This window comes from Ascaphus truei, chromosome 3 (assembly GCF_040206685.1).
Source record: "Ascaphus truei isolate aAscTru1 chromosome 3, aAscTru1.hap1, whole genome shotgun sequence".
Lineage (NCBI taxonomy): Eukaryota > Metazoa > Chordata > Amphibia > Anura > Ascaphidae > Ascaphus > Ascaphus truei.
This window is the reverse complement of record NC_134485.1, coordinates 353,133,416-353,159,227: the sequence shown is the minus strand read 5'-3', so window position 1 is coordinate 353,159,227 and position 25,812 is coordinate 353,133,416. Positions and strand designations below refer to the sequence as shown.

General features: G+C 46.6%; 1 protein-coding gene across 3 annotated transcripts in view; it reads right to left on the bottom strand.

Annotated features, from left to right (window-relative positions):
* The window catches only part of PHF11 (PHD finger protein 11), a 175,048-nt gene that overhangs the window by 17,623 nt on the left and 131,613 nt on the right, over positions 1-25,812 (bottom strand). For 2 of the 3 annotated variants that reach the window (XM_075591937.1, XM_075591939.1), the window contains 6 exons: positions 24,870-24,940; positions 16,434-16,495; positions 15,048-15,082; positions 12,181-12,269; positions 8,881-8,951; positions 2,297-2,372 (listed from right to left, as the gene is read on the bottom strand). In XM_075591937.1, the coding sequence (XP_075448052.1) occupies positions 2,297-2,372; positions 8,881-8,951; positions 12,181-12,269; positions 15,048-15,082; positions 16,434-16,495; positions 24,870-24,940 (404 nt within the window). The remainder of the gene's footprint in view (positions 1-2,296; positions 2,373-8,880; positions 8,952-12,180; positions 12,270-15,047; positions 15,083-16,433; positions 16,496-24,869; positions 24,941-25,812) is intronic. The other variant, XM_075591938.1, reaches the window with a different exon arrangement.

Below are 25,812 nucleotides of genomic sequence, written 5' to 3'. Positions count from 1 at the left end.
TTTCCAATCAGGGACAGCAGCACTGCACATGATGTCACTCACGAGTGCTCCTGACCTGACTCTGACTGCCCCCGGCCACTGTCCGCGAACCGCGGCCCGCCCTTGCCTCAGTCAGTTCCAGGCCAGCTCTTCCAGCTGCGCTTGCCGCCCTCGCGCTTCCCGCCGCATCCGACCGCCGCCCTCACGCTTGCCACCGCAAAAATGGTAATATCAGACACATCCGATTTTATACCGGACAGCAGGCATCTGAATTACCGGACACCTGGCAACCCATGGTTATGGGCCAGATCACAGTAAAACTACTAGTCCATGTGGATTAATCTTTCCTCTCCATCACTTGAGCTCTGTCTGAACTAATAGGCACAAGAAGGAGAATCCGGACATAACTGCAGAAATTCTATCATTCTAGCCCACAGGAATAAACTGCAGGATACTTCTGACTGATGGCCTCTCTCCTATCTGCTGTGTACTGTATGCATGGGGCCCTATTTCTACAGATCATAGAGGAAATAAGCAAGGGATGGTGAACAATAGGTAAGAGGTAGGAAAAATTGGGAAATGGTGTAGATTATGTAGGCTGCGATAGGGGAAAATATGGTAAGGATGGAGATAAAATAGGGAGAGTGGAGAAGAAAGATTGCAAAGAGAAGTGAGTAATTGGGAGCATTAATGACTTTGCTGTATTGTATCAGGGATATATTAATCAAAATGTACTGTTTGATGGTCAGCAGATATTTGTGTTTACTACTGCCCACATATACCAGCTCAATATAAGAATTCATAATGGATAGGTCTTATACGTCCTTGCATTAATCCCCCCCCCCCTAAGACATTGCCTTTTTATCCCTGCCACTCTGAAAACAAAAGGGTGTGCAAACAAGGGGGGGCAAGATATTCCAGGGGGCACGGTAGTTACAGAGGGCCCGCGCTGTCCCCCAAAGGCATTTAAATTAATAGAGGGGGATCGTGTGAGGCCTCTGGAACTTCCCTTACCTTGTATTCAGTGACACGCCGCCATGGCAACGTAGCGTCAAATGCCACCACGGGGTTACGTGATGCCCGAGACAAGGTGAGGGGGGCGCGAACAGGTGGAGAGTGCAGACTGAAAAGTTTGAGCACCCGTGATCTAAGGCATGCTCCTGAATTCAGGGCCGCCGAGAGGGTGGGACAGTTGGGGCTGGTGTCCCGGGCCCGCTGGCTGGGGGGCCCAGCCGTCCGGCGCTGCAAATTTCCCCCGACTTCTGGCCAAGCCCTGTTGCCGGTTGCGGCCGGGCCCCGGCTCTTAGCTGCCGGCAGGACCTTTCCTGTCTCTCTCCCAGGCCGATGAGCTTCCACTGCCAGTGCGCGTCAGAGCCCCGGTGCGTGCCGGCAGTGGAAGCTCGGTGGCGTGAGACAGAGAGAGGAAAGGTCCTCCAAGCAGCGAGAGTCGGGGTCCGGCCACGACCGGCAGCAGGGTCTTGCCAGAGGTCGGGGTAAATATGCAACGCAGGCCAAGTATCCCCAGCCAGCGGACCCTCACAGACACTGGGCCTGGCTTGACCCAAGGTAAGTCTGTATTTTTATATGTATTGGGGGGCTCGGGGGATTTTTTTATATGTATTGGGGGTATTGTTATATGTATTGGGGGCTTGGGGGTATTGTTATATGTATTGGGGGGCTTGGGGGTATTTGTATATGTATTGGGGGGCTTTGGGGTATTTTTATATGTATTGGGGTCTTGGGGGTATTGTTATATTTATTAGGGGGCTTGGGGAAATTTTTATATGTATTGGGGGGCTTGGGGGTATTTTTATATGTGTTGAGGTATTTTTTTATATGTATTGGGGAGGGTTGTTTTTTTTTATATGTATTGGGATCTTTTGTAGATGTATTGGGGTATTTTTTTTTTGATGCATTGGGGTCTTTTTTAGATGTATTTGGGTGGGTTTTATATGTATTGCTTTTTTTGTATATGTATTGCTTATTTTGTATATCTATTGTTGTGTGTGTGTGTGTGTGAGTGTGTGTGTGTGTGTGTGTGCGTGCGTGCGTGTGTGTGTGTGTGTGTGTGTGTATGGGGGGTTAAATGTATTGTTTTTATATGGATTGGTTAGGTGGGTTTTTTGTTTGTATTTGGGGGGTGGGGGAGGTTGTATACATTTGGTTGTTGGATTTTTTTTTGCATTGGGGTATCGGAAGGTTTTTTTGGGGGGAGGGGCGGTCAGAACTGTAGTCCTGGGGCCCGGGAAATCTGTTTGCGGCCCTGCCTGAATTTCATAAATATTGTTCAACAGGATGCATAAGGATTAAGACTTACCTATGCTGTGCGCCAAACGGGGCTCAGAATAGATCATCATTTCTTCTATCTTTACAGGACCCAGGTCTTCTGCCACCTGCCATTAGAAATACCAGTTTATGTTACTGATTGTTCATTTATAAATTAAAGTTAAGGTGTTTATTGAAGTCTAGGGGGCTAATTTAATATCTTCATTGAATATTGAATCAAGCCTTAAGTCTTGAGGTAAAAGTTTATTAATCAAGTGCTACAACCTGCACGTTATCTGATTGTATTAATGTTGTATTTGTCATTGTTTGTAGTCTGCAGTTGAAATTCATAGGCCCAGATCCACAAAAGGGTGCTAAGCTTTCTCTTACTCCCATGCATATCAGTGTAGCGCACAACCCTCTCCCCCCCCCATGCGAGATATTGTGGCTACGGTGTGGGTGGTGCGTTACCTGTGGCTCACAGAAGGCCTGAACCTTCGCCGATGGGAGCCTGGGGTGTACCTGATTCTTATGGTGACAGCGCCTCCACCTGCAAGGGATCCCAACTTGGTGGGATGAGCCCCTTACAGGTACAATACCAATAATACACAATCTCAAGTATATGCTAACAACCTTTACTGAACACGATAATATTGGTACCCTGTACCACAGAGTAATATAGGCCCCAAACCTGATACCAACAGTGAGTGTCCCCAAAGTACATTGGGTGCCAGGCACCAATACACTGGTCCCATTTCCCAGTGTCAAGGCCCACCCAAAGTGTCGGAGATAGCGCTATCCCTTGTAGTGTTGGTGCACTTAGTTGGGTACTTGCCCGGGGCTCCAGCATCCGGGTGATGCAGAAGAACAGAGGATCTGTCTGATCCAACGTTGTCGTCTGCGATGGCGTCCTCCTCCATGTGGAGTGAATTCCGGTGTGGATAATATCACCTTACCGTCTATAACCTTTACGTGGTCTGGTCCCAGACCACAGGCCGCAGTCACCGCGTGGCGTATCACCGGTGCTGTACCTGACTATATGCAGCTACTGGGGAAAGGTCCCTAACTATAGGCTTTCTCTATAGCAGCCACAAACTACAGTGAGTCAGGGCCTAGCTGGGGCTTAACGGGAAAGATCTGGCCTGGTCCAGGGAAGCACTTCTCCCTGGACACTACCTTCTCTTCAGAGGTCCCTCTTCCGACTGGCGTGGCTTGCAGCGCGCCAAATGTATCTTTCTTGTTTTAGGGGATTCTGGCAGCCTCATTGGTTGTTGTTCACCCCGTGATGTCTGTTCCTAAGGCTCATGGTACATGTAGTCCCTGACACAATGAGCCTTCCCCTATTTGCCTCTCTTTGCCCTTTCCTGCGCAAAGCTCCTCACCGGCCATCGCACTCAGGGCATATCTCCGCATGCACGCATGTAGCAATATGGAGGCCCCGCTAGCCGGGTGCGCCGCGGACCTCCGGCGACCCGGTCGCCTTGCCTGATAGCCTGCAATTCTCTTCGCCACTACCGGTGCTTGCCGGGTACACGCGCACTCCGCCGGCAGCCGCGCACCCCCGCAGCGCTCCCGAAGGTAAAGGGATGAATGGGGGACAAGGGCTACACTCTCCCCCTGGTGAAAAATACCCCTCTTGCAAACAGCGTAACACATAACTACTGTATACACACGATGAATTATATAATAAAAATACGGTACAGGTATATAACTTAACACATTGCAATGCTCTACATTAAATTGTACATTTCAGTGAACATTACAATAATGGAGTGTATCTTACTCTGAGACCACTGCTGAGCCTCACAGTGGGGTGCCCCAAATTAATCGTAGGCTACCCGGTTTGGAGGGTACCTCATTCTTTGGCTTCAACAAAGCTCTTGTTCTACTCCCTCTGAGGAGTAATATACATAGTCCTGATGCTCAGCCTCTCCCATTGAGGGTACAAATGTCTCTGAAAAGTCTCTTTGTGGCACAAAACAGGGATTTCTTGGATCCCTAGTAGGCGTTGTGCGTCAGGGCCCTTCACCCCTAGCTCCTCTGGGAGGTACTATCTCTGTGACTTTGGGGTCCCCTTTGAGAGGGTACCTCCATAGGATCCTCTACAGTCTCGTTGACGGGTTCTTCACTGTCTGTATGATCATTGGTGGTCTCATTTATAGTCTCTTTGTTAGTTTCTGATTGTTCTGGCTCACCGTCCAGTGGTGTAGCCGGTATTTCTGGCTTGTCATCTCCCACTTGCGGAATAGGGAGAAGGTGGTTGCGGTGCCAGACCCTTACCTGGATGTCTGTGTATTTTATGCAGTAGACCGGGAGGCCTGGCATCTGCCACTCGACCTCAAATACACAGTCGGACAATTTGTGCTTCCCGGGAATTCCAAGGTTGCGGAGAAGCACTGCGTCTCCAAGCTGAATGTCCGGGTGGTCGCATCGCCTCTTGTTATTGGCGTTCAGGTGAGCGGCCGCTTTATCGGCTAATTGATAAGCCTGTTGTAAAGTTTCCTGGAGTCTTTGCACGTATCTGAAATGTATCGCGTTGTGTATCCCATCTGTTGACTCCAGCAGCCGCACATCCACAGGCAGCTTGGCTTCTCGCCCAAACATAAGGAAGTATGGGGAGAATCCTGTGGACTCGTGGCGTGTACAGTTGTACGCATGTACCAGGGTCTCCACATGCTTGCGCCTTTCAGGGTACCGAGCATGTCTAACAGTGTCCTGTTAAATCGCTCCGGCAGAGCGTCTTCCTCGTGGTGGTACAGGGTTGTTCGGGACTTAGTGATATTGAGGCGCTTGAGTATCTCCCGGATTAATTTTCTCTCAAACTCCCGGCCTTGATCTGAATGAAGGCGGTTAGGCAGGCCATAATGGATGAAGTATCGCTCCCACAGGATCTTCGCCACCGTGATGGCCTTCTGGTCTATGGTGTGGAAGGCTTGAGCGTATCGTGTATAATGGTTCGTGATGACCAACACGTTGCCGATGCCTCGGGCGTCGGGTTCAATGCACAGAAAATCCATGCACACTAAATCCATGGGGCCCGAACTCTTCAAATGAGCCATTGGTGTGGCTCAAGTAGGCAGGGTCTTGTGCTGGATGCACCGGGAGCATCGGCGGCAGTGCTGTTCTACGGCCTCTCTCATCTGTGGCCAGAAGAACCAGTCGTTCCACAGTCCGAGGGTCTTTTCTACGCCGAGGTGGCCATGGTTGTCGTGCAAAGCTTTCAGGACCATATGTTGTGGGTTCCGGGGCAGGACCAGTTGCTTTCTATCTGGGTGCTTGTGGTACTGTACCACCCGATAGAGTAAACAGTTATCGATCTCAAATTTATCCGTTTCTCGCATGAGTATGGCGACCATGTTTCAGGATTTCAGGCTTGTTTTTCTGAATGGCCTGTCGGATAATGCCGGCTACTGGATCCTGCATCTGATATATTATCATATCCTTCCATCTAATGATCTTGTCTTGGGTGACATTCATCCCTTCGGGGTCACAGTACATGGCAAGGATGGCCTTGGAGTGACATCCTAAGGAATCTGGGACCCTCAACTCAGAGTGGCCTTCTCAATCTTTTATGATAGCTGCCGTGTTGCACATAGCTCGCATTTCTGGTCCAGGGATCTCCTCCCAGAGGTCATCATCTACAGCAGTGCTCAGTTCAGGTCTTCGGGATAGGGCATCTGCTCCGATATTCAGAGGCCCTGGTTTTTCTATTTCAGGGTGAACTGGTAGTTTGATAGAGCCGCCAGCCATTGGTGGCCGGTAGCATCCAACTTGGCTGAGGTTAATATGTATGTTAACGGCTTGTTATTCGTCCTCACTTCGAAAGTGACGCCATAAAGATAGTCATGGAGTTTATCCCCGATGGCTCACTTGAGGGCGAGGAACTCCAGCTTATATACCGGATAATTTTGCTCGCTGGGGGTCAGACTGCGGCTGACGTAAGCCACTGGTCGGAGGCCAGCCAGATACTTCTGGTGCAGGACTGCACCTAGACCATTGAGACTTGCGTCTACATGAAGAATGTAGGGGTGCTCCGGATTTGCATAAGTGAGGACGGGTGCCTCCGTAAGCTTTTCTTCAGGCCCAGGAAGGCCCTTTCGCAGTCAGTCGTCCATTTATCGTCTAACGGTTGTTGAGCAGAGGTGGCCTTTTGCCCTGTATCCTCTGGTTATATTTTGAGGAGATTGTTGAGCTGTTTGGCTCTACTTGAATACCCCTCCACAAAGCAGCGATAGTAGCCACAGAAAACCAGGAAAGAGCGTAGTTCCATAACGTTCCCAGGTCATGGCCAATTCACCCCAGCTTCCACTTTGGCCAGATCAGTGGAGATCCCATTGGCGGCACAATGTGTCCCACAGAGGTCACCGAAGTGTGGCAGAATCGGCACTTGTCAAGGGACAGTATCAGGCCTGCTCAACCCAGATGGTCCAGCACTTTAAGCAGCCGTTCTTCATGTTCCTCCAAGGTTTTACAAAAGATGATGATATCGTCCAGGTAAAGCAAGCACTCCCGAGGGTTCATGTTGCTGATGGTTTTCTCCATTAGGCGCTGAAAGGTAGCGGGAGCTCAACAGATGCCTTGAAGCATGCGCGTAAATTGATAGAAGCCCAGGGAACAGACTGCAAACACATTTGTGAATGTTTGTTGAATTGTAACACTATGGCCCAGATCCAGAAAAGGCTGCTAAACTCTGGTAACAAATTTATTCCCATACCGATGTAGCCCTGGTCCCCCATTCGGCCCTTTACCTTCGGGAGTGCTGCGGGGGTGCGCCGCTGCCGGCGGAGGAGTGCGCGTGCACCCGTCGAGCGCTGGTAGTGGCAAAGAGAATTGGAGGCTGTCAGGCAAGGCGACCGGGTCGCCGGATGTCCGCGGCGCACCCGGCTAGCGGGGGCGCCATCTTGCTACATGCGCGCATGCGGAGATATGCCCTTTGTGCAGTGGCCAGTGAGGAGCTTTGCGCATGCGCAGGAAAGGGCAAGCAGAGGCAAATAGGGGAAGGCTCATTGTGTCAGGGACTACAGTGCACAACAACCAATGAGGCTGCCACAATCCCCTGAAACAAGAAAGATACATTTGGTGTGCTGCAAGCCACGCCAGTCGGAAGAGGGACCTCTGAAGAGCAGGTAGTGTCCAGGGAGCAGTGCTGGGAAAAGGGACATCAAAGTATTGGTGCCTGGCACCCAATGTACTTTGGGGACATTCACTGTTGGCATCAGGTTGGGTCCATATTACTGTGTGGTACAGTACATGGTACCAGTATTATCCTGTTCAGTAAAGGTTGTTAGCATATACTTGAGTGTGTGTATTATTCGTATTGTTCCTGTAAGGGGCACATCCCACCAAGTTGGGATCCCTTGCAGGTGGAGGTGCTGTCACCATAAGAATCAGGTACACCCCAGGCTCCCAGCTGCAGAGTGTTCAGAATGGTCTTGGTAGATCTGTCCTGCACAGGTATAAACATTGAAGTATTTAACTATGTATTTCATCACATTGGATGTAGCATTGGGTATTTTTGTCTTTTGTTGTATACATTTGGCCACGCTCAGTAGCACTCCTATTTGAGACTCATGATCACAAAGCCAATGAATCTGCATACCCAGGAGAGAACACCAGATACAGCCTCAACATAGACGGTTCTGGAGTGGGGCTTCCGGCCAGAACCGAAAAATATCCAGATTGCGGTGGTGAATTACAGAATATCTTTGATTCCAGTTACAACATATGTTTGGAGAAATGCATTCCTTTATGCTATAAAATGTGAGTTTGTTACCAATCACAGATCGATTCTTTGCAACTGTATAGATATACTACCCTATGTTTGTTTTTCTTCTTTTTGTCTCCTGGTCTGCGCCTACATCATTCTGTTCTCATCACTTATTCTCTCAGCGCCTATCGAGTTGAGGACCCTGCGGCTGAATCTCTGGGACAGATAATGAATTACTATCTTTCACTATTATCACCCAGCACACGGCGTTTCCACTGCAAGGGATTCTGCGAAATTACATGCAAATGAGAACACAGTGCCACCTTTTGATTCAAATCCATTTTGACATGGTCCCCTATAAGCTTATTCTTCTGCATTGCACAGCTTTTCAGCACCGACTAGATGCATAGCCAGTAAACCTACCAACAGACAGCTGTTTCGACCTTTTGGGTCTCATTAGTGTGAGGCTGGTTATACTGGCTTTGCAATTTGAAGCTTTGGATAAGTATCCACCACACAGTTATGTTATGGTGGATGGGTTCTGGGGTTAGAGCTTGCTGGAATTGTGTGTTCATTGATTTTCATTTTCAACTGTTATCAGTTGTTTGGAGGTTGGTGGCCCCTCCTCCCTGGGTTTAAACTCACTCCTCCCCACTTTTTAAGTAGACCATGTGACTGCGTAATGCTAAAGACCCCAACAGTAGGATAAATGAATGAATGAATAACCAGATACTTGTAGGGGGGACCCCTAAACATAAACTTGATAGAAGAGAGGTACTGGGTTGCAGTCCCGGATGGAAAGCTCACTAATAAGTGACGCTGTTGTTAACAATAACACCAGGAAGATTGAGCATAATAACACCCTATAACGTACCAATTGTCTAAATAAAGTCCTGAACAGGAAAACATGTAGCAAGCGATTGACTCACTCTGAGTGCTGCACAGTCCATGCGATCCAAAGGTGAGGGGTCCCCAGGTGTGCTTCCGTCCAAGGGGTAGGCTAGTAGAGAAGGAGAAAAACTGGAAGAGCACTACTGAAGGTATCAAAAAAGTAGATACGAGGGTGCGTATCCCATAAAAAGATTATTTATTGGTCATGGAAAAACAGGGCAATGGAGAGCCCTACCAACGTTTCACGCTTCACAGAGCGCTTTCTCAAGGTATGCTGGGTCTCACAATTAACTGTACTCATATAGATCCACAAAGTATTAGTATAATGTGACTTCCTCAGAGCATCTACAAAAGATACATAAATGTGTTGCCAAAGATTCAGCTGGGAGAGCTGCACACAGAGCTACAAACTGATTAGAAATCTGAAATTTGGGCATGTTTTGCAGCCACAGGACCTGGGAACCTTGCAGTCATTGAGTCGACCATGAACTCCTCTGTATACCAAAGTATTCTAGAGTCAAATGTGAGGCCATCTGTCCGACAGCTAAAGCTTGGCCGAAATTGGGTCATGCAACAGGACAATGATCCCAAGCACACCAGCAAATCTACAACAGAATGGCTGAAAAGGAAAAGAATCAAGGTGTTGCAATGGCCCAGTCAAAGTCCAGACCTCAACCCAATTGAAATGCTGTGGCTGGACCTTAAAAGAGCTGTGCATAAACAAATGCCCACAAACCTCAACGAACTGAAGCAACGTTGTAAAGAAGAGTGGGCCAAAATTCCTCCACAATGATGTGAGAGACTGATAAAGTCATACAGAAAACGATTACTTCAAGTTATTGCTGCTAAAGGTGGTTTTACAAGCTATTGAATCATAAGGTATACTTAGTTTTTCACACATGGCTTCTCCATTTTGGCTTTATTTTTGTTAAATAAATCATGACACGGTGTAATATGTCATGTGTTGTTCACCTGAGGTTGTATTTACCGAATTGTAAGACCTGCTAAGGAACTGCTATTGTTATTATGTCCTGATATGTAAAACCATAGAATTCAAAGAAGGTGTACTTTCTTTTTCACACAACTGTATAGCCTAGGGACACTATCACCCAAAGGCCCGAATGAAGGGTTTGTACAGTATATTCCACTTTCCTGTAGTCCAAAATAAATATGGGAACAACTTGGGCTTGTATACTCGAACAAAAAATCATAGCCATCTCAGCATAGTATCTCTGCAGCTGATTAAGTGTATATTGAGGACATAACATCATGACTCCTTATATGAGAATTACAATGACAGTGTTTTGGAAGTGACAGTGAGGTATCTGAGTGACACCTTTACCCACATGGATAATGCACAATAAGAACGTATATAATTATAAATATATTTGTTAGTGATTATATGTCACCATGCACTGACACTGGTAGCAGTGAAACAGTGGTGGGGCATGTGGGCAATCATATACACACAGTATGGGAATTTCCAGCAAGAAAGAAACAAAAACGCATAGTCCCAAATTCTAGCCTACATAAGCAGTAGGCCGTTTCATTCATATTTTAATATGCATATAATGATTTTTAGTTTACCTCTGCTTTTAAGGGCACGCACGGCGCGATGTGTCAATTCCTTTATTGATAAACCTTCCGATTGGCTGACTCCTTCACGCCAAAATGCTCCTATGGATTGTTTGGAGGTTACCATGGCGACGGTGGAGTTAAATAGCCGCCAGTTGCAGTGACCCGCCCACCCCTGAAGAAGTTCAGAATATGGAACAAAACGGCGGTCGGGTGATGACATCAGTAGTTCGTCAGTAGCGCGACTAAGACAAAAGGTCTAGTCGGATGTGTGTGAGAACACTGGGCAACTTGCTCCGTGCACCGTTTGTAAATATCCTAACCAGTTTCACAAAGATGTGGGCCGATTAAGGAACCCACTAGATTCAGAGAGAGGTGCAGGATCTAGCTATAGCAAGGACCTATGTATACGAGGGCACTTCCTTCCTTTACTGCTGAAAACTTTATTTGCTTTGCATCTACTGTACCAGGGATGCTATACTGTATTGTACTGTAGCTATTAATAGCGGCACTAGGTATCAGTTTGTAGCTCTGTGTGCAGCTCTCCCAGCTGAATCTTTGGCAACACATTTATGTATCGTTTGTAGATGCTCTGAGGAAGTCACATTATACTAATACTTTGTGGATCTATATGAGTACAGTTAATTGTGAGACACAGCATTGCATGGAATATAAGGGATGTGTGTAGGCATTTTCTTTTCTTTATTGCTGATAACAATATATGTTTAGACTGTAGCCATTCACAGTTACATCAGGCTTTTATGTGCAAATCTCATAGCTGCGCTCTCAGTGCATACAAACATAGGGATTACACCCCCCTGTGTTTATGCAAAGTAGTATATGTATATTTATTCATACAGGACTCAGTCCAGTGAATGTACTTAGGATTATATCCTTTATATGTGGGAAATTATCTTTTTCTTCATTAATGGTGAAACACACAGGCGTTTACTTTTGAGGTTTTAACATTAGTTAGTGTTTTCTTTGATATGTAATTAAAATTAATTTCTTTTGAAATATCAGTAGAGGTGAGTGCATCGCTAAGGGTTCTTTCTCTTATGTGTTGTTTTTGGACATTTAGCCCTGATAGTGTGCAGGATTTTTTATCTCCCTTCCTCACTGCGGCTTCCAAGAAGGAACTCTGGAGAGATGGAAGTGCATAGAGACACACGCTATTACTGCAATGCAGAATGTACATTTTTTTGCAAGATGAAAATAATTCCTCCCTTCCTAATTCATAGAACGTACCATATTGTTCTGGAGTTTTAAAAACGGACATGCTTTATCTAAAATGCAATACTAGGAACACGTTGTTACAAATGTGCTTCTTGGCTGCTAGTGGTCTCTTCATCATGGAATTGCCATGCTTATGGCAGGAGACCTGTGCCCATCCTTCAAAGGTTGGCATTTTTAACCGCCCTTCCACACACGGCAAACCATGTTCATACTGTCCCGGCTAAGCTCATTCTAAAGCTTGCTGGGAGCTGGCCGGCAGCGTAGCGGGCTAGCCGTGGGTCTGTTCTCCGTTTAAAAACTGAGTTTACCGCGCGGCGGCCGCTTCAATAGATAAGTGCTAATTGCGCTTACTATTGAAAGCGCCCGAGGCGCGGGAAAACCCGGCCGGCTTCGGTCGGGTTTCGGCCGAAGACAGCCCGCGCTATTTTTAAACTGAGGGGGCAGCCGCATTAGAGTTAGCCCGGCCGCTACTGTACAAACAGAGAACTGAATATGGACTAAGTAGAACTGGAAAAGTATATACTTACCACCTAGGGAAGTGACGTACGTCAATTTAGGTGTTGTTGATCTCGGAGTCAACAAGGAATTGCTTGAATCCGAACTACTGCTTAATGTACTGTAGAAATGAATGTCAAGGTTAGTGTGCTCTGGTGCGATACCCCTGTGGGTATTACCAACAAATTAGAAAGCAGCGCCAGTAGAAGATTAACCTCCAATGCGGCATCTTAAAGTATACAAAGAAAAAAGTTCTGTGCACATCTAGCTTAAAGAACACATTGCAGATGTAGCCAGCCATACCGTTTGCGTGGCTGCCCAGATTGTGGCCCAGAAGGAATAACGCTGTGGGAGGTACTATTGAAAAGAATGCAGCCCCCCACAGCACCGTCCCGGCAGTTCAAGCAATATCCTGCATGTGGTTTTTTTTAAATAAATCAGTTCTGTAGTAAGAAAAAATACTTTTAGCATTTTCTGTTTTAAAAAAACAAAAACTTTGAAAGACCAATTTTCTTGTATTCTATTTTAACAAGCATGTTTGTTCCTATAGCAACCCTTTACATTCCCCAGATCTAAAGATGTCGCCAAACTTCGCCGATCAATAGACGGAGAACGAATTGACCGGCAGCTATGCAGTTCTTTAGGTAAGTAGAGATTGCCCACATGAAACTATTGAAGTAAAAAAAAAAAAAAAAAAAAAAAAAACGGGAGCTTGAACTGCAGTTTTAATTGGGAATGAACACATTTTTCCATGACTTCGGATGGTATTGGGAGAAGAGAGATTGGCCTGTAGTTTGAGAGTGTTTTTGTCCTCACTTTTGAAGATTGACAGTTTTTCAGGTCTTAGGGATATAGCCTGCAGCCAAAATACAGTTGATTACGGAGGCAAGCGGCTTGGCAATGGCTGGGGCACCAAGTCGTAGGAACTTAGATTGCAATAGGCCAGGTCCACATTGGCTGCTTAGTTTATTAGAGTTAATAGTTAATTTGAGGAGCGCTTGTGTAATCTCTGGGCAGTGCTGGGAAAGGGTGGGGCTGTAGGGGTACTCACAGAATGAGTCATGTTTGTAGATTTCTCACTCAAAATCTTTGAAGCAGGCTCTCGTCTATTCAGTACAGAGCATCTTTGAATTTGCCTCTGTTGGTTTGGTGCTTGGAATCTGCACTCCTGATTGGCTGCAGTGTTTTTGATGGGTTTCAGTGTCCCATTCACAAACCTCTACAGCCTATCAGAGCATGGGAATTCTCCTGCCAGCCAATCACTGATTTGCCAGTATTGTAAAGCCGGGTGGGCACCTTTTTTCATTCTGCAAAGGGGCATGCGCCAACCTGGCACCTCTATGCATACCGTGCCCCCCGTGGCTCCAAAGAGTCTGGGCTCTAGCAAATGGTGGCCGGATAGCCCTGTGTTTGCCCAGGATGCAGGTACTCAGCATGACTGTAGTTCCCCTCCTGGTCTAACACCTTGGCATCCCTGAGGCTTTCAAGTCCGGACTCCGAACAGACCCATAGGCACCAAGCTTGGTAGCTACCTGGTCCCTCGGAATCCATGACTTGGAAATCCCACAGTTCATTCACAGGTTATCAGTACATATACCTATTAAACATAACCCTTTAATAAAATATACTGTGTCCTGTAGCTTGAGTGATAAATATGTGTAAGTCCCTGTTCTGGTGTCAGGGATGGAGTAAGGGTATATACTGTCTACACTCACTAGCCTCATCCTTGCCACACTCTAGCAATAACTTTTATTTTTTTTACACACACAAAAAACACTCTCAGCTTTATCATATAGCTGGAGCATCCCCTGAACCCCTATACTAGGTTCAGGGTACCTGGGCATGTAGCTGGGCACCTCTCCTTATACTAGGGATCCCCTGTATGTTGCAGGTTTACATTAACCTCTTCATGCCCCGTTTACCTTGTCTGGATTATGTTGCAGCAGGAATCCTGGCGGTCGGTCGCCAGGACGTTTTCAGGATAGGAGTTTGCCCGGAGCAATGTGATTGGCTGTATCTGAGAATCTCACTCGATTCCCAGATCCAACTTTTGGGGTATCCTATAACTCCGGAACCCTGATACATAGACACATTCTGTGAAGACATTCTCCGGCAAACCCACCCTGAAACTTACAGCCTAGAAATTTCCTGGTCCCAGCACCCCGAGAAAGGCAAAACACAGAAAAAATCTTTAATGTCGCAAAATTTGCACACAGTCACAGTAATGCATTTCTGACATCTGGGCCCAAGAGCTGACACTCTAGGACCTCAACACACAGATCAGGAGTACCCAAGTGGGCTGAACCTTTATTAGTGAGCCTGGGTACCCCTTCACCGTCACAGCTGGATTTTTATTTTATGTTTTGTTTTTTTAAAGAGCCACGTGCCAATTTTTGTTTCTTGCTAATAAAACACACACAAAACTAATTGATATTTCTATGTCCTGCCTCTGCCGCGCAACTATAAAATTATATGAAAAGAAAAAGTGAAAGAAGGGACCCGAATCACATAAGAAAAAATAACTTCAGTATAAACAGCTTAGCATTACAGTATGTGTGCCCTCCAGTAGGTACAGCTATTTGGGTGGTGCTTAACAGTTTATTTTGTTATAGGATTGCCATGTTTTGACATCATAACTATATATTTGCTTTCAAATATAGGTATGTACTTTAAAGAGTGTCACAACAATGGGAATTTGCTTTATAGTGAGTAACTATGGATTCTCCACTGTACTATATACTGATCCTGTGAACATTATTTAGGTAATAATCCCAGAAGAACAGGGTTTTACCAGGTCATTAATGCATATGGTATTTCACCCTAAATTTGTTTCTAGTGAGCCTTTTCCAATTTTGTTTTTAACATTCATTTTTCACAAATATTTAATCAATATACCTACCTTTGTGATTTGCATGGTGTACTATAATTACTTTCCTAAAAAACATAAAACATGTGGTGTTATTTCTTTCATTGGTGTAAAATATATATCACTTTGTGAATCTATTAATTCCTTCTCAACATTTCCTGTTTGTTACCCTGTTTCAACTTAATTAAAAAGCCAGTACATCATTCAAAAACTACTGTATTAAAATTGTAAAAACCTTTAAACAAAGCAGATACAGAATGGAAAGTGCAAGTTCATAAGAAATTAGAAAGAAAATATTGTATGACCCTATGAACATCATTCTTCTAGTTACCTTTAAACTTAGATACATTAAAAGTGGGTCTCAAGAACTACAATAATATCCTAATAGTTTTCTGGAATTGTTTGATGATATCATATCTTCTAATGTCAATAATGTCTTCTAATGTCAATCATGTCTTCTAATGTCAATCATGTCTTCTAATGTCAATCGTCTTCTATTGTCAATAATGCCTTCTAATGTCTATCATGCCTTCTAATGTCCATCATGCCTTCTAACGTCAATCATGCCTTCTAACGTCAATCATGCCTTCTAACGTCAATCATGCCTTCTAACGTCAATCATGTCTTCTATTGTCTATCATATCTTCTATTGTCTATCATGTCTTCTAGTGTCTATCATGTCTTCTAGTGTCCATTATGTCTTCTAATGCCTAACATGTCTTCTATTTATAACGGTCTAAATTTGAGCTAAAATTATATGTTCAGAAATATGTGTATCTGTGATGTGAATTGTGAGTCTAAGAAGCCACTGCACTCACAAATTGTAAAAAATATAAATGTATTCCATCCAATACTACAAAACTAAGATCTGTGACTTATCGAGCCTACGTGGCTCTTTGTCAAAGGTATGTTTGACAAAGAGCCATGTAGACTTGAAACGTCACAGATCTTCATTTTATACTATTGGTGAGTGCAGTGGTTCCTTGAACTCCTGTATTACTTTTTGGACCAGAAAAATAAGTGGTTTGATATTTTTTTTAAATTTTTTTTTCTTATTTATTTGAGTGCTCCTAACTTATAATGTTTTGTTTATATATGAATTGTGATACAATGTTAAATTGAAGGGCAGTAGGTTTATAGCGGAGATCGTTCACATTCATGTTGTAGTATTTTCAAATACTTATGGGACAATATTTCCAAAATGTTGTCACCTTTGAGTGAGACCTATACTGTTTCCTGAATTTTTTTTTTATGATACAAAATAGTTGCTGCTATTTTCTTTTGTTTAGCATGGGTAATATTATATTTTTGTGGTAATATTATATTTTTGCATACTGATTTCTTATGCCTTTTTACAAAAATATTGTCTTCCAACAGCAACAACTAGATATACATATTCTGCTAATCATATCTACTTACAAGCAAAACTGCTGAGTGTCCAGATGAAGGACCCGGGATGGAGCCATCATTACTTAAATTTTCTAAAATGCAATGAAAAAGTTATATGTCTTAAATGAGCTTTGCCTTAAATAAAATTAAAAAAAAAAATATATATATATATATATACATTATATATATTCCATCTAGGTGGGAAGCAGGGGGTCTCGGATGAATCTATGTTAATTTCAGCTCCGGGGACACTTTGCTACCCAAGATACTTACATCTCAAGGTGATGCCCGGTATCTCACATCTGTTTAAAGGTCCCACGTCACAAGGGACAATAGTAATCCACAAGAGATGACATCTTGGCTTCCTATTGGCCTGAGGGACGCGGGTCCTTTAAGCAGACATTATCTGTGCCCAGCCAAAGCTGCTGCCTACCGGCAGCCCCTTCAGATGTAAATATCTAAGGAAGAAGGGGGTACCCGGTGCTTCAAACCTAGTAAAAAAAAAAAAAAACAAGAGTCATTTTAAAGAAGCATTTCCTTTTTTTTTTTTAAAGTTGGAAAATGGTTGCTTCCCGAGATATTGGCAGGTAGGAAGAGAAATACGGAGCAACAGCTGGTAAAAACAAGCACGGCAACCCAACTTCAATGAGAAAAGGCGTGGTACTTTATTAGATCATAGACAAAAAGTTAAAAGAAAATTGTACAAAAAGGATACTCAGATGAACTTCTCCAGGAAGTATCTTCTTCATGTTTAAAGATCTCGCTTCTCCAGAGTTGAAATTAATGTGGCTCAACTTCGGAAAGCCCCTGCTTCCCATATAATACAAAAAAAAATCTAGGCGAAAATCCACCTTTAAATATGTGACTTACTGTATAGAGAGATAATTTCATCTGCCATTTAGCTAGCAAAGTGCAATAAGGTAACTTACAGGTATTAACGTAATAATATTTTTGCTACATCTCACATGATCTGTTTAACATTCAGACCTGGTTCATTTAGGCCCAGATGTACTAAGCTCTGTTAAGCTATTTAACTTAATATTAACCTAAATTAACATGAGATTAATCATAACTCCTACTGTATGCAATAAAGCAAATAACATTAACCCAGTGCTACGCCTTAAATATTCTATCAGAGTCCCAAGTGCTATTTATATCTGTAACGGGTTTCCCCCCCCCAATCTCACATTGGCCCGGGTACTCTAACAACCAACCCCCATTACGTTTTGTGTTTGATGGTGCACCTGTAGGCAACAAAACTCCTGAGTCTCCCGCTTGATGTTAGTAGGGGATGTCATCAGAACAAGCAGCTGAGGTAGTGGGTGCGAGTTCAACTTACATCATGTGCAGCGCCTCCACCTCATCAGGGTCTGTGCTTCCGCAGGGAGATGGTCCTGGTGAGGAACTCCTTCTTGGTGGAGCCATCCACTGCGGAGTAATTTCACACTCACACAGTGGGGATATCGTTAACAAGGTCATCTTTATTGTAGACGGTGATGTAGCAGACTGCCCCATGCAGCTGCCGGCTCTAGCCGCACATCTCTCCGTGCTGTCCCTTCGTCAGGTACGCCCTCCCAAATTGGCGTGGGATCCCCTCTTCTCCTAGGGAGATCCTCTCTGTGCCAGGTCCCTGGACACAGAGTGGCTTAGACAGGCTGATTGGTCAACCTGGACCGCTAGTTACGTCACTAGGGTCACAAAGTGTTCCTACAATCCCTTATGCAGGCAACTACAACTTCCCAACAGCTTTCCACGCTGCTAGAACACACTGACACTCACTTTGTTGTGCCTTATATACTTCAGGAGGCAGGCGCATCCCTGATGTCACTATCCAGGGACTCAGAGCATACGGCCACTCCCCTCCATACATAGGGCACATCACCTTTGGGTGAGGGAAAACCTCCATAACTACTGCTGGCAGACCTGTTCTTACCAGGATTTACTGCCAACAGAGAGGAAAGCAATATACCATTATTATGCATGCTATATACTCCCCCTGGTGAATCCCCACCGCCCCGGCTGGGCCTAAATTTGGTGTACCTTGCTCCAGGAAACACTGAAAAAGAACACACAAACTTAGCGTTTAAACATTGTCACAGTCACATAATAATGACAGAACATCCGCTCACTGACCAGCAGTAAGCAGCAAAGGGAAAGGCAGACCACTCTTTGACGGACCTAATAGTAGTGTCGAGGGTCTGGTTTCTTCACCTCCCGCCCCGCTGCATCATAGACAGTTACACTAAATTCTCGGGGTAATCCTCGCTCATTGCAGTACACCACCTTGTGGATATACACGCTGCGCCCTATCTTCCAGACCCGCATGAGTTGGGACACCCTCTGCTCTGCCTGAACTCCCTTAATTTCACCTCCCTTATTCACGATATAATATTCTATATCATTGCGAAGCCACCTCTCTCGATTGTCCTCTATTTCCCTCATCAGAGGTTCAGGGACATATGGGTATTCGAGCCCATGGGATCTTTTATATTTAGCCGCAATAGCCCGTTCAGCTCGTCATGCCCGGGTCAATTTAGTTTGCCCAGCCCTTCCCGGCAACACCCATGATAGGGGCTCATCTGGCTCCACCGGATCATCTAACCCTTCCGATCCTTTTGGGGTAATAAGACCTACTTGTATTCGGTCCCACCGTACTCGTAGCTCCTTGAGATAGGCCGCATCGTCAAACTCCCCAGGGGCCCACCAATGGTCAACCACCCCATCCCTCTCTAGAATAGTGCGGTCGATCCAGGCGACATATAAGGGTGCCCACCACCTAGTTTCCCGTACCTCGTCTGAGCTAGGTTCTAGTGGCTCGTCCTCCTCAGGCCCGCCCGATGATACCCCTGAAGTACCCTCCGATCGCGTAACCTTGTCCTTGCGTTGTGACCAGTGTCCACACGGCAGGCTCAGCACACTATGTGTTTCACTAACTATCGACCCTCGTCGCGAAATCCTCCCTCCACCCTCCGATCCATCGTCCGAAGTTCCCCAGTCCAGGCTTTCAGTCCTTTCAGTGGTTGGACCCCGGGAATCCCCTGACACCCCCAAACTAGAGGTAGACCCGAAGGAACAGGTGACCGGGACAGGGGCTTGAACTAGGGCCTTGGGGCTAACTTTGGAAATGGACGGTGTCGGGGAACGGGGCTGGACGGTAGGTTCCGGCAGGGTCACGGCCTGCTCCTCCGCAACACCTGACTCACGTTCGCCACAATGTTCGCTCTGTCCTTCAGTAGTGGATCCTCTCGTTCTACGAATCGAGCGCCCACTCCGTCTGCTGTCCGTAGGGGATCGACTCCCACTGCTCGACCGCAGCGGTGCAATCGCCTCCCACTCGACACCACTCAGGTCATCCGGAACTGCCTCGGGATCCGCACGTGCTGCGACGCCATCTTGGGTTGGGTCCCCAAGCGAGACCTCTTCCTCCACGAGGATATCCGGCAACGCCCTGCCTCGGCGCGATCCCGTCTGGGCCTGGTTCCGCTCCTCTTTAATCACCACCGGAGCCTGCGACAAGCCTATCTTTGTGGTAACACTGCGCAGGGTTGGTGTAGAACGACCTCCTTCCGACCCACTAGTCACCACAGCCGTGGTACTCCGCTGATCGGATCGGCGCGGTACGGGAGACACCCGACTCCGCGTCTCCGCACCACGAGGTATAGCATCTCGCTAAGGGGTACCACTGGCATGGTACTCCGTTAATAAGTCCTGTGCATCCGCCAACCGGGCACACTCCTCGTCCGAGGACTCCAGCTTGGCGTTCGGCCGGGGTATTCCATTAGGACAGCGGTGCGCAAACTGGGGGTCGCGCCCCCCTGGGGGGGCGCAAGATTGTTTAGGGGGGGTGCAGGAAGCAGCGGCGATATTGCCAGTAGCAGAGGAAAAAAAGCCGTCTGCAGCTGCAATTTTTCTTTTGGCCATTAGGTGGCGCTGTGCTCCGCTGTGCTACAGTACACAGCAGCATTTCCTTGCTTCCTGTATCAGCGTGTGTGACATGGGGAGAAGGGGTGAGTGAGACTGGCACATGGGGGGTGAGTGAGACTGGCACATGGGGGGTGAGTGAGACTGGCACATGTGGGGGGAGTGAGACTGGGACATGGGGGGAATGAGACTGGGACATGGGGGGGAGTGAGACTGGGACATGGGGGGTGGGAGAGTGAGACTGGGACATGGGGGAGTGAGTGTGAGACTGTGGCATGGGGAGGGTGTGAGTGGCATGAGGGGGGTGAGAGTGTGAGATGGGGAGGGGGGTGAGAGTGAGTGTGACATGGGGAGGGGGGGTGAAAGAGCTACATGGGGATGGGGATGAGAGAGACACTGGCAGGAGGGAGAGAGACACACAATGGCTGGAGGGAGAGTGTGAGAGAGACCGGGTGGAGGGAGAAACAATAGCTGGTTGGAGAGTGCAAGAGAGACACTGGAGGGAGGGAGAGGCAATGGCTGGAGGGAGAGGCAATGGCTGGAGGGAGAGGCAATGGCTGGAATGAGAGTGAGAGACAATGGAGGGAGGGAGACACTAGGGGGAGGGAGAAAGAGAGAGAGACACACGGGGAGGGAAAGAGAGTGGGGGAGACACTGAGGGGAGGGATAGAGAGGGACTGGAGGGGGAGTGAGAAATACAGGGAGTTGGAGAGATTGGAAGAGGAGTGTGAGACTGGAAGAGGGGAGAGAGTGAGAGACAATGGGTGGAGGGAGAAAGAGACACACTGGCTGGAGGGAAAGAGAGTTGGGGGGATGGAGGGGGAGACACTGAGGGGAGGAATAGAAAGGGACTGGAGGGGGAGTGAGAAATACAGGGAGAGGGAGAGACTGGAAGAGGGGAGAGAGGTCCTGAGAGGTTCTAATGTGGCGGGAAGAGAGAGATTAATAATACAGCAGAAATGGGAACGCTATTAGACAAATATTATAATATTTATTTTTAAGTTATGTAGTTTCAGCTATAAATACTTTTTTTGTAGACGCGTGGCGGGAGCGTTACAAAGCTGGTTCGCCCTCAATGGCTGAACCAGCTCACGTGCACTGACGTCATGTGATTTTGATTACATAAGGCAGGGGGGGCCCGAGAAATTTTATGGATTAAAAGGGGGGCTCGGCATAAAAAGTTTGCTCACCCCTGCATTAGGAGACCGCCGATGGGCCCCCTTTCGGTCACCCCTCCGATGACTGTTTTTTTCATTTTTAATAACTCGGCTTGAGTCCGGCTCCGCGGGACATGCACTCGCACTCCACAGTGCACCCGGAAGCTCCGCTACCGGCCTCGGGGTAGAATCTTTCATCCCCACGGCTTGTACTGGCACAAAGGTCGTCATAGGCCACATATATTGCAGTCCACAATGAGGGCATCGGGCCTCGCTGTGCACGGCTCCACCCGGCAGTCTGCACTGCAGGCAGAGACAGACCACTGTCTCCACACCCTCTACTCAGATAATCAGGAAGCCTCCTGGAGCCGAATAGGGATGGGTAGAGATCAAGGGACTCTGTTCCATTTTCTCCGCTTGCTCAGCCATGGTCACTAACGGCAGCACTCGTCCTAGCGGTCTGTATTGATCAATGGCTCTTCGCAACTGAAGTGCGGAGGATGGTTGAGCAAACCTTCCCTTCACTTCCTCCATCAGCTTCCGGTGAAACGGCAGACCACTCCCCCTGGTTGAAACTAGGGGGATGTCTCGTAGACTTGTAGGCTGACCCAGCACAGGTGCAGAGTGAGTCATAGTCCATGAGGGCGCGGCTCCAGCTTTCGCGCCAAACTCCCCAACTGGGTGGAGTTTCCTCGCTGCCGCCAATCCGGGCCAACAATTTGCAAATCGCAGAGTTGCAAGACTTTCTGCAGCTGGCCCACGCGGTGTCCCGGGAACGCGGGAACCGCCATTTTGGTAAGCACTGTCCTTCTTTGTATTTGAGGTAGCGTCTGGCTGTTTGTTAATTGGTGTGTAACAAAGTCCATTTCGTTCCTCCCATCTCGCAAGGCTGTCGTCCTCACTATTCTCAGGGGTATCATCCCGAGAACATAGGCATGACAAACACGGCGCAGCCACGGCTTTCACGCCATTCCATAACAAACACACAAGAGTCTCTCCTGCAGCTTGTTCTTCTTCCGGCCGCCATCCTGGACCTTCTGCTTCTTGCAGATCCTCCATTCTGACTGTCACTTCTTGCTCACGGTATACTGGATTATTGTACATGGAGCTCCGCTCTGCGGGGCAGCTACCACATCTGTACAATAAACATGCCTTGTGCACCACCTCGTGTACCTAACATATGTCTAACTCGTGTTGCACTACCTCAGGCTAGGCTCACTCTCTCAGTGTCTACTGTATCTCCTTCCTCCCAGTCTGTGCTCCCTTCGGTAAGTGATCTGGAATGGCTAGAGTACTCTGGGGCTTCCATGCAGTACTGGGCGTCTACCTCTCTTAGTCAGCCTAGTGCAGACCCTCTCCAGGACACCTGACCTAGTTAACAAGCTCTCCCTTCTGGCGTCATACCCCTAGCGCGACCTCAAGGTGACTCGGACAGCTATAGCCCCTCTCCAGACCCACTAACTCCTCTCAGGTTCCCAGGGTATCCCTGCGGTTCCATCCCAACGCAGCACAAAGTGCAGCATACACTCTCCCTGTTTCCTAGCGTGTGCCTAGCAAAAGCTTGTCCTGTTGACAGGTATCTCAGCAGCGCCTCCAATTGTAACGGGTTTCCCCCCCCCCCAATCTCACATTGGCCCGGGTACTCTAACAACCAACCCCCATTACGTGTTGTGTTTGATGGTGCACCTGTAGGCAACAGAACTCCTGAGTCTCCCGCTTGATGTTAGTAGGGGATGTCATCAGAACAAGCAGCTGAGGTAGTGGGTGCGAGTTCAACTTACATCATGTGCAGCGCCTCCACCTCATCAGGGTCTGTGCTTCCGCAGGGAGATGGTCCTGGTGAGGAACTCCTTCTTGGTGGAGCCATCCACTGTGGAGTAATTTCACACTCACACAGTGGGGATATCGTTAACAAGGTCATCTTTATTGTAGACGGTGATGTAGCAGACTGCCCCATGCAGCTGCCGGCTCTAGCCGCACATCTCTCCGTGCTGTCCCTTCATCAGGTACGCCCTCCCAAATTGGAGTGGGATCCCCTCTTCTCCTAGGGAGATCCTCTCTGTGCCAGGTCCCTGGACACAGAGTGGCTTAGACAGGCTGATTGGTCAACCTGGACCGCTAGTTACGTCACTAGGGTCACAAAGTGTTCCTACAATCCCTTATGCAGGCAACTACAACTTCCCAACAGCTTTCCACGCTGCTAGAACACACTGACACTCACTGTGTTGTGCCTTATATACTTCAGGAGGCAGACGCATCCCTGATGTCACTATCCAGGGACTCAGAGCATACGGCCACTCCCCTCCATACATAGGGCACATCACCTTTGGGTGAGGGAAAACCTCCATAACTACTGCTGGCAGACCTGTTCTTACCAGGATTTACTGCCAACAGAGAGGAAAGCAATATACCATTATTATGCATGGCTATATATCATTCCAAACACACCTTTAGACAACACATGGAGAGACACCTGTGCACAATAAATGGGCACCCCTGAGATACTTGTGAAATATGCTAATAGGATGTTAGCAAGTCAAATAACGTGACATTATTTATGTCTTAGGCTGCGCTTATAGTGCCAGTGACGCGACGTAGCTTCAAAACAAATGTATTGAAGCCATCACGTGCGCTTATAGTAAGCGCGACGCGACGTTTTGGTCACGGTCGCTGGAAGTCATCTCTATTTGATTTTTCCAGCGACCGTAGCGTGACATCACCGTCGCCGTCACTATAAGCGCAGCCTTAGAGTTAGTCCCATCCAGAAACTGACATAGGGCTTTTGCTGGAGAGGAAGAGAGAGAAAGAGGGATAAAGAAAAAACATTACAAATAGTGCCATACGTTTTATAGGAGTGAATCCTGATCATGTGCCTGTAATTTGCTTTAGTGAATAATGTGTTATGAGTAACAGGCATTAACTTAGGTTAACATCACATTAGTGAATCTTGAGAGAATATTCAACAAACATTGAATTCCAAAAATTCCAGTTGTGCATGGATGTTATCTGGGCAGTTAGGTGATACAATCAGCCCTGTTTAGAACCAGATTCACAAAAGGTTGCTAATATTTAGCACGCCTGTACTCCCATTCATATGAATAGGACTAAAGGTGTGCTAAAGCTTAGCACCCTTTTGTGGCTGGGTCTCTTTGGTGATTGCCCCAGATTTGTTTTAGAATAATCGTCGGCACTACAGTATAGGCCCCGAAATATTTGAGATGAACAAAGATGGGGAGTTTAGAAAACAAAAGGTTAGAAAAAATCTCTGTAGTGCCTAGTCTGACTATAACATACAGAAGCCACATTCATTTACTGTTGTCAGACTACTGACAGATTCATTATGTATCGTTTTCTGATAATCCATGCAATGCTAATCATGTTTACTTACTTTGGGGAGTCAAAATAGCCAAAGCCTCATCAGATCCTATATCGGTGCTGCTGCCCAAGTCTCTTTCATTCCTGTAAAAAATGATGAAAATGTTAAGCTTCTGTACATTTGCACAATAGCTTTGTTATTCTAGGTACATTTGCTGGAAATTATGCTACTTTAAGCCCCCTTGGTGCCCTCATGCGTTTCTAGGAATGTTAGGAGAACCAGCATGCTCATGGGCCCTTGTGCTATGTCTATGAGCAGTGGACAGAATCGCAACGGAATAGGAGAACTTCCTGATGTGGAGAGATCCAAGCCATGTGATCTCTACGTAGTGCATAGGCATTACAGCATTGAATGTGTTAATTAACCAATATGACTGTTCTTCATATATGAAATTATAAACCTCACAGTTCACAGTGTACTTGAGCACACTTGGATGAGGAGACATGAGGTTTTGAAAGCTCTCTATACTACAATATAATTAATTAATACATGTTTACTAGTTATTAGGCAAATATTTTTTTGACAGTTACTGAGCATGTGTTTTGTTTGATTAATGGAGCCAACCATGCACGTACTGTATAGTTCATACAGTCCGTAATCTATCCATACAGCAAGTCTACGCATGCGCAGTTACAGAAAGCAATGTCCCCTCATCTTGCCAAGTACAGCGCAGATGAGACCTATGAATTAAAAATAATAAAAATACATACTGTACACAAGAATAAGCACTATATACAATACTATCCTTATGTTAAAATAGTACAAACAGCATGTTCCCTATATATCCTATCATTCTACACTGGCGACACACTTTATTCGAGCTCGGCTAGTCCCACGAATTCGGGTATACCCGGGTGTATTGAGGTTTGTGACTGTTTTCTGCCCGAGTGCATTGAGGTATTTTCCAGGCAGGGATTGAAGCATTTTATTCCCGCTGGCTGCAATACTGCACAGT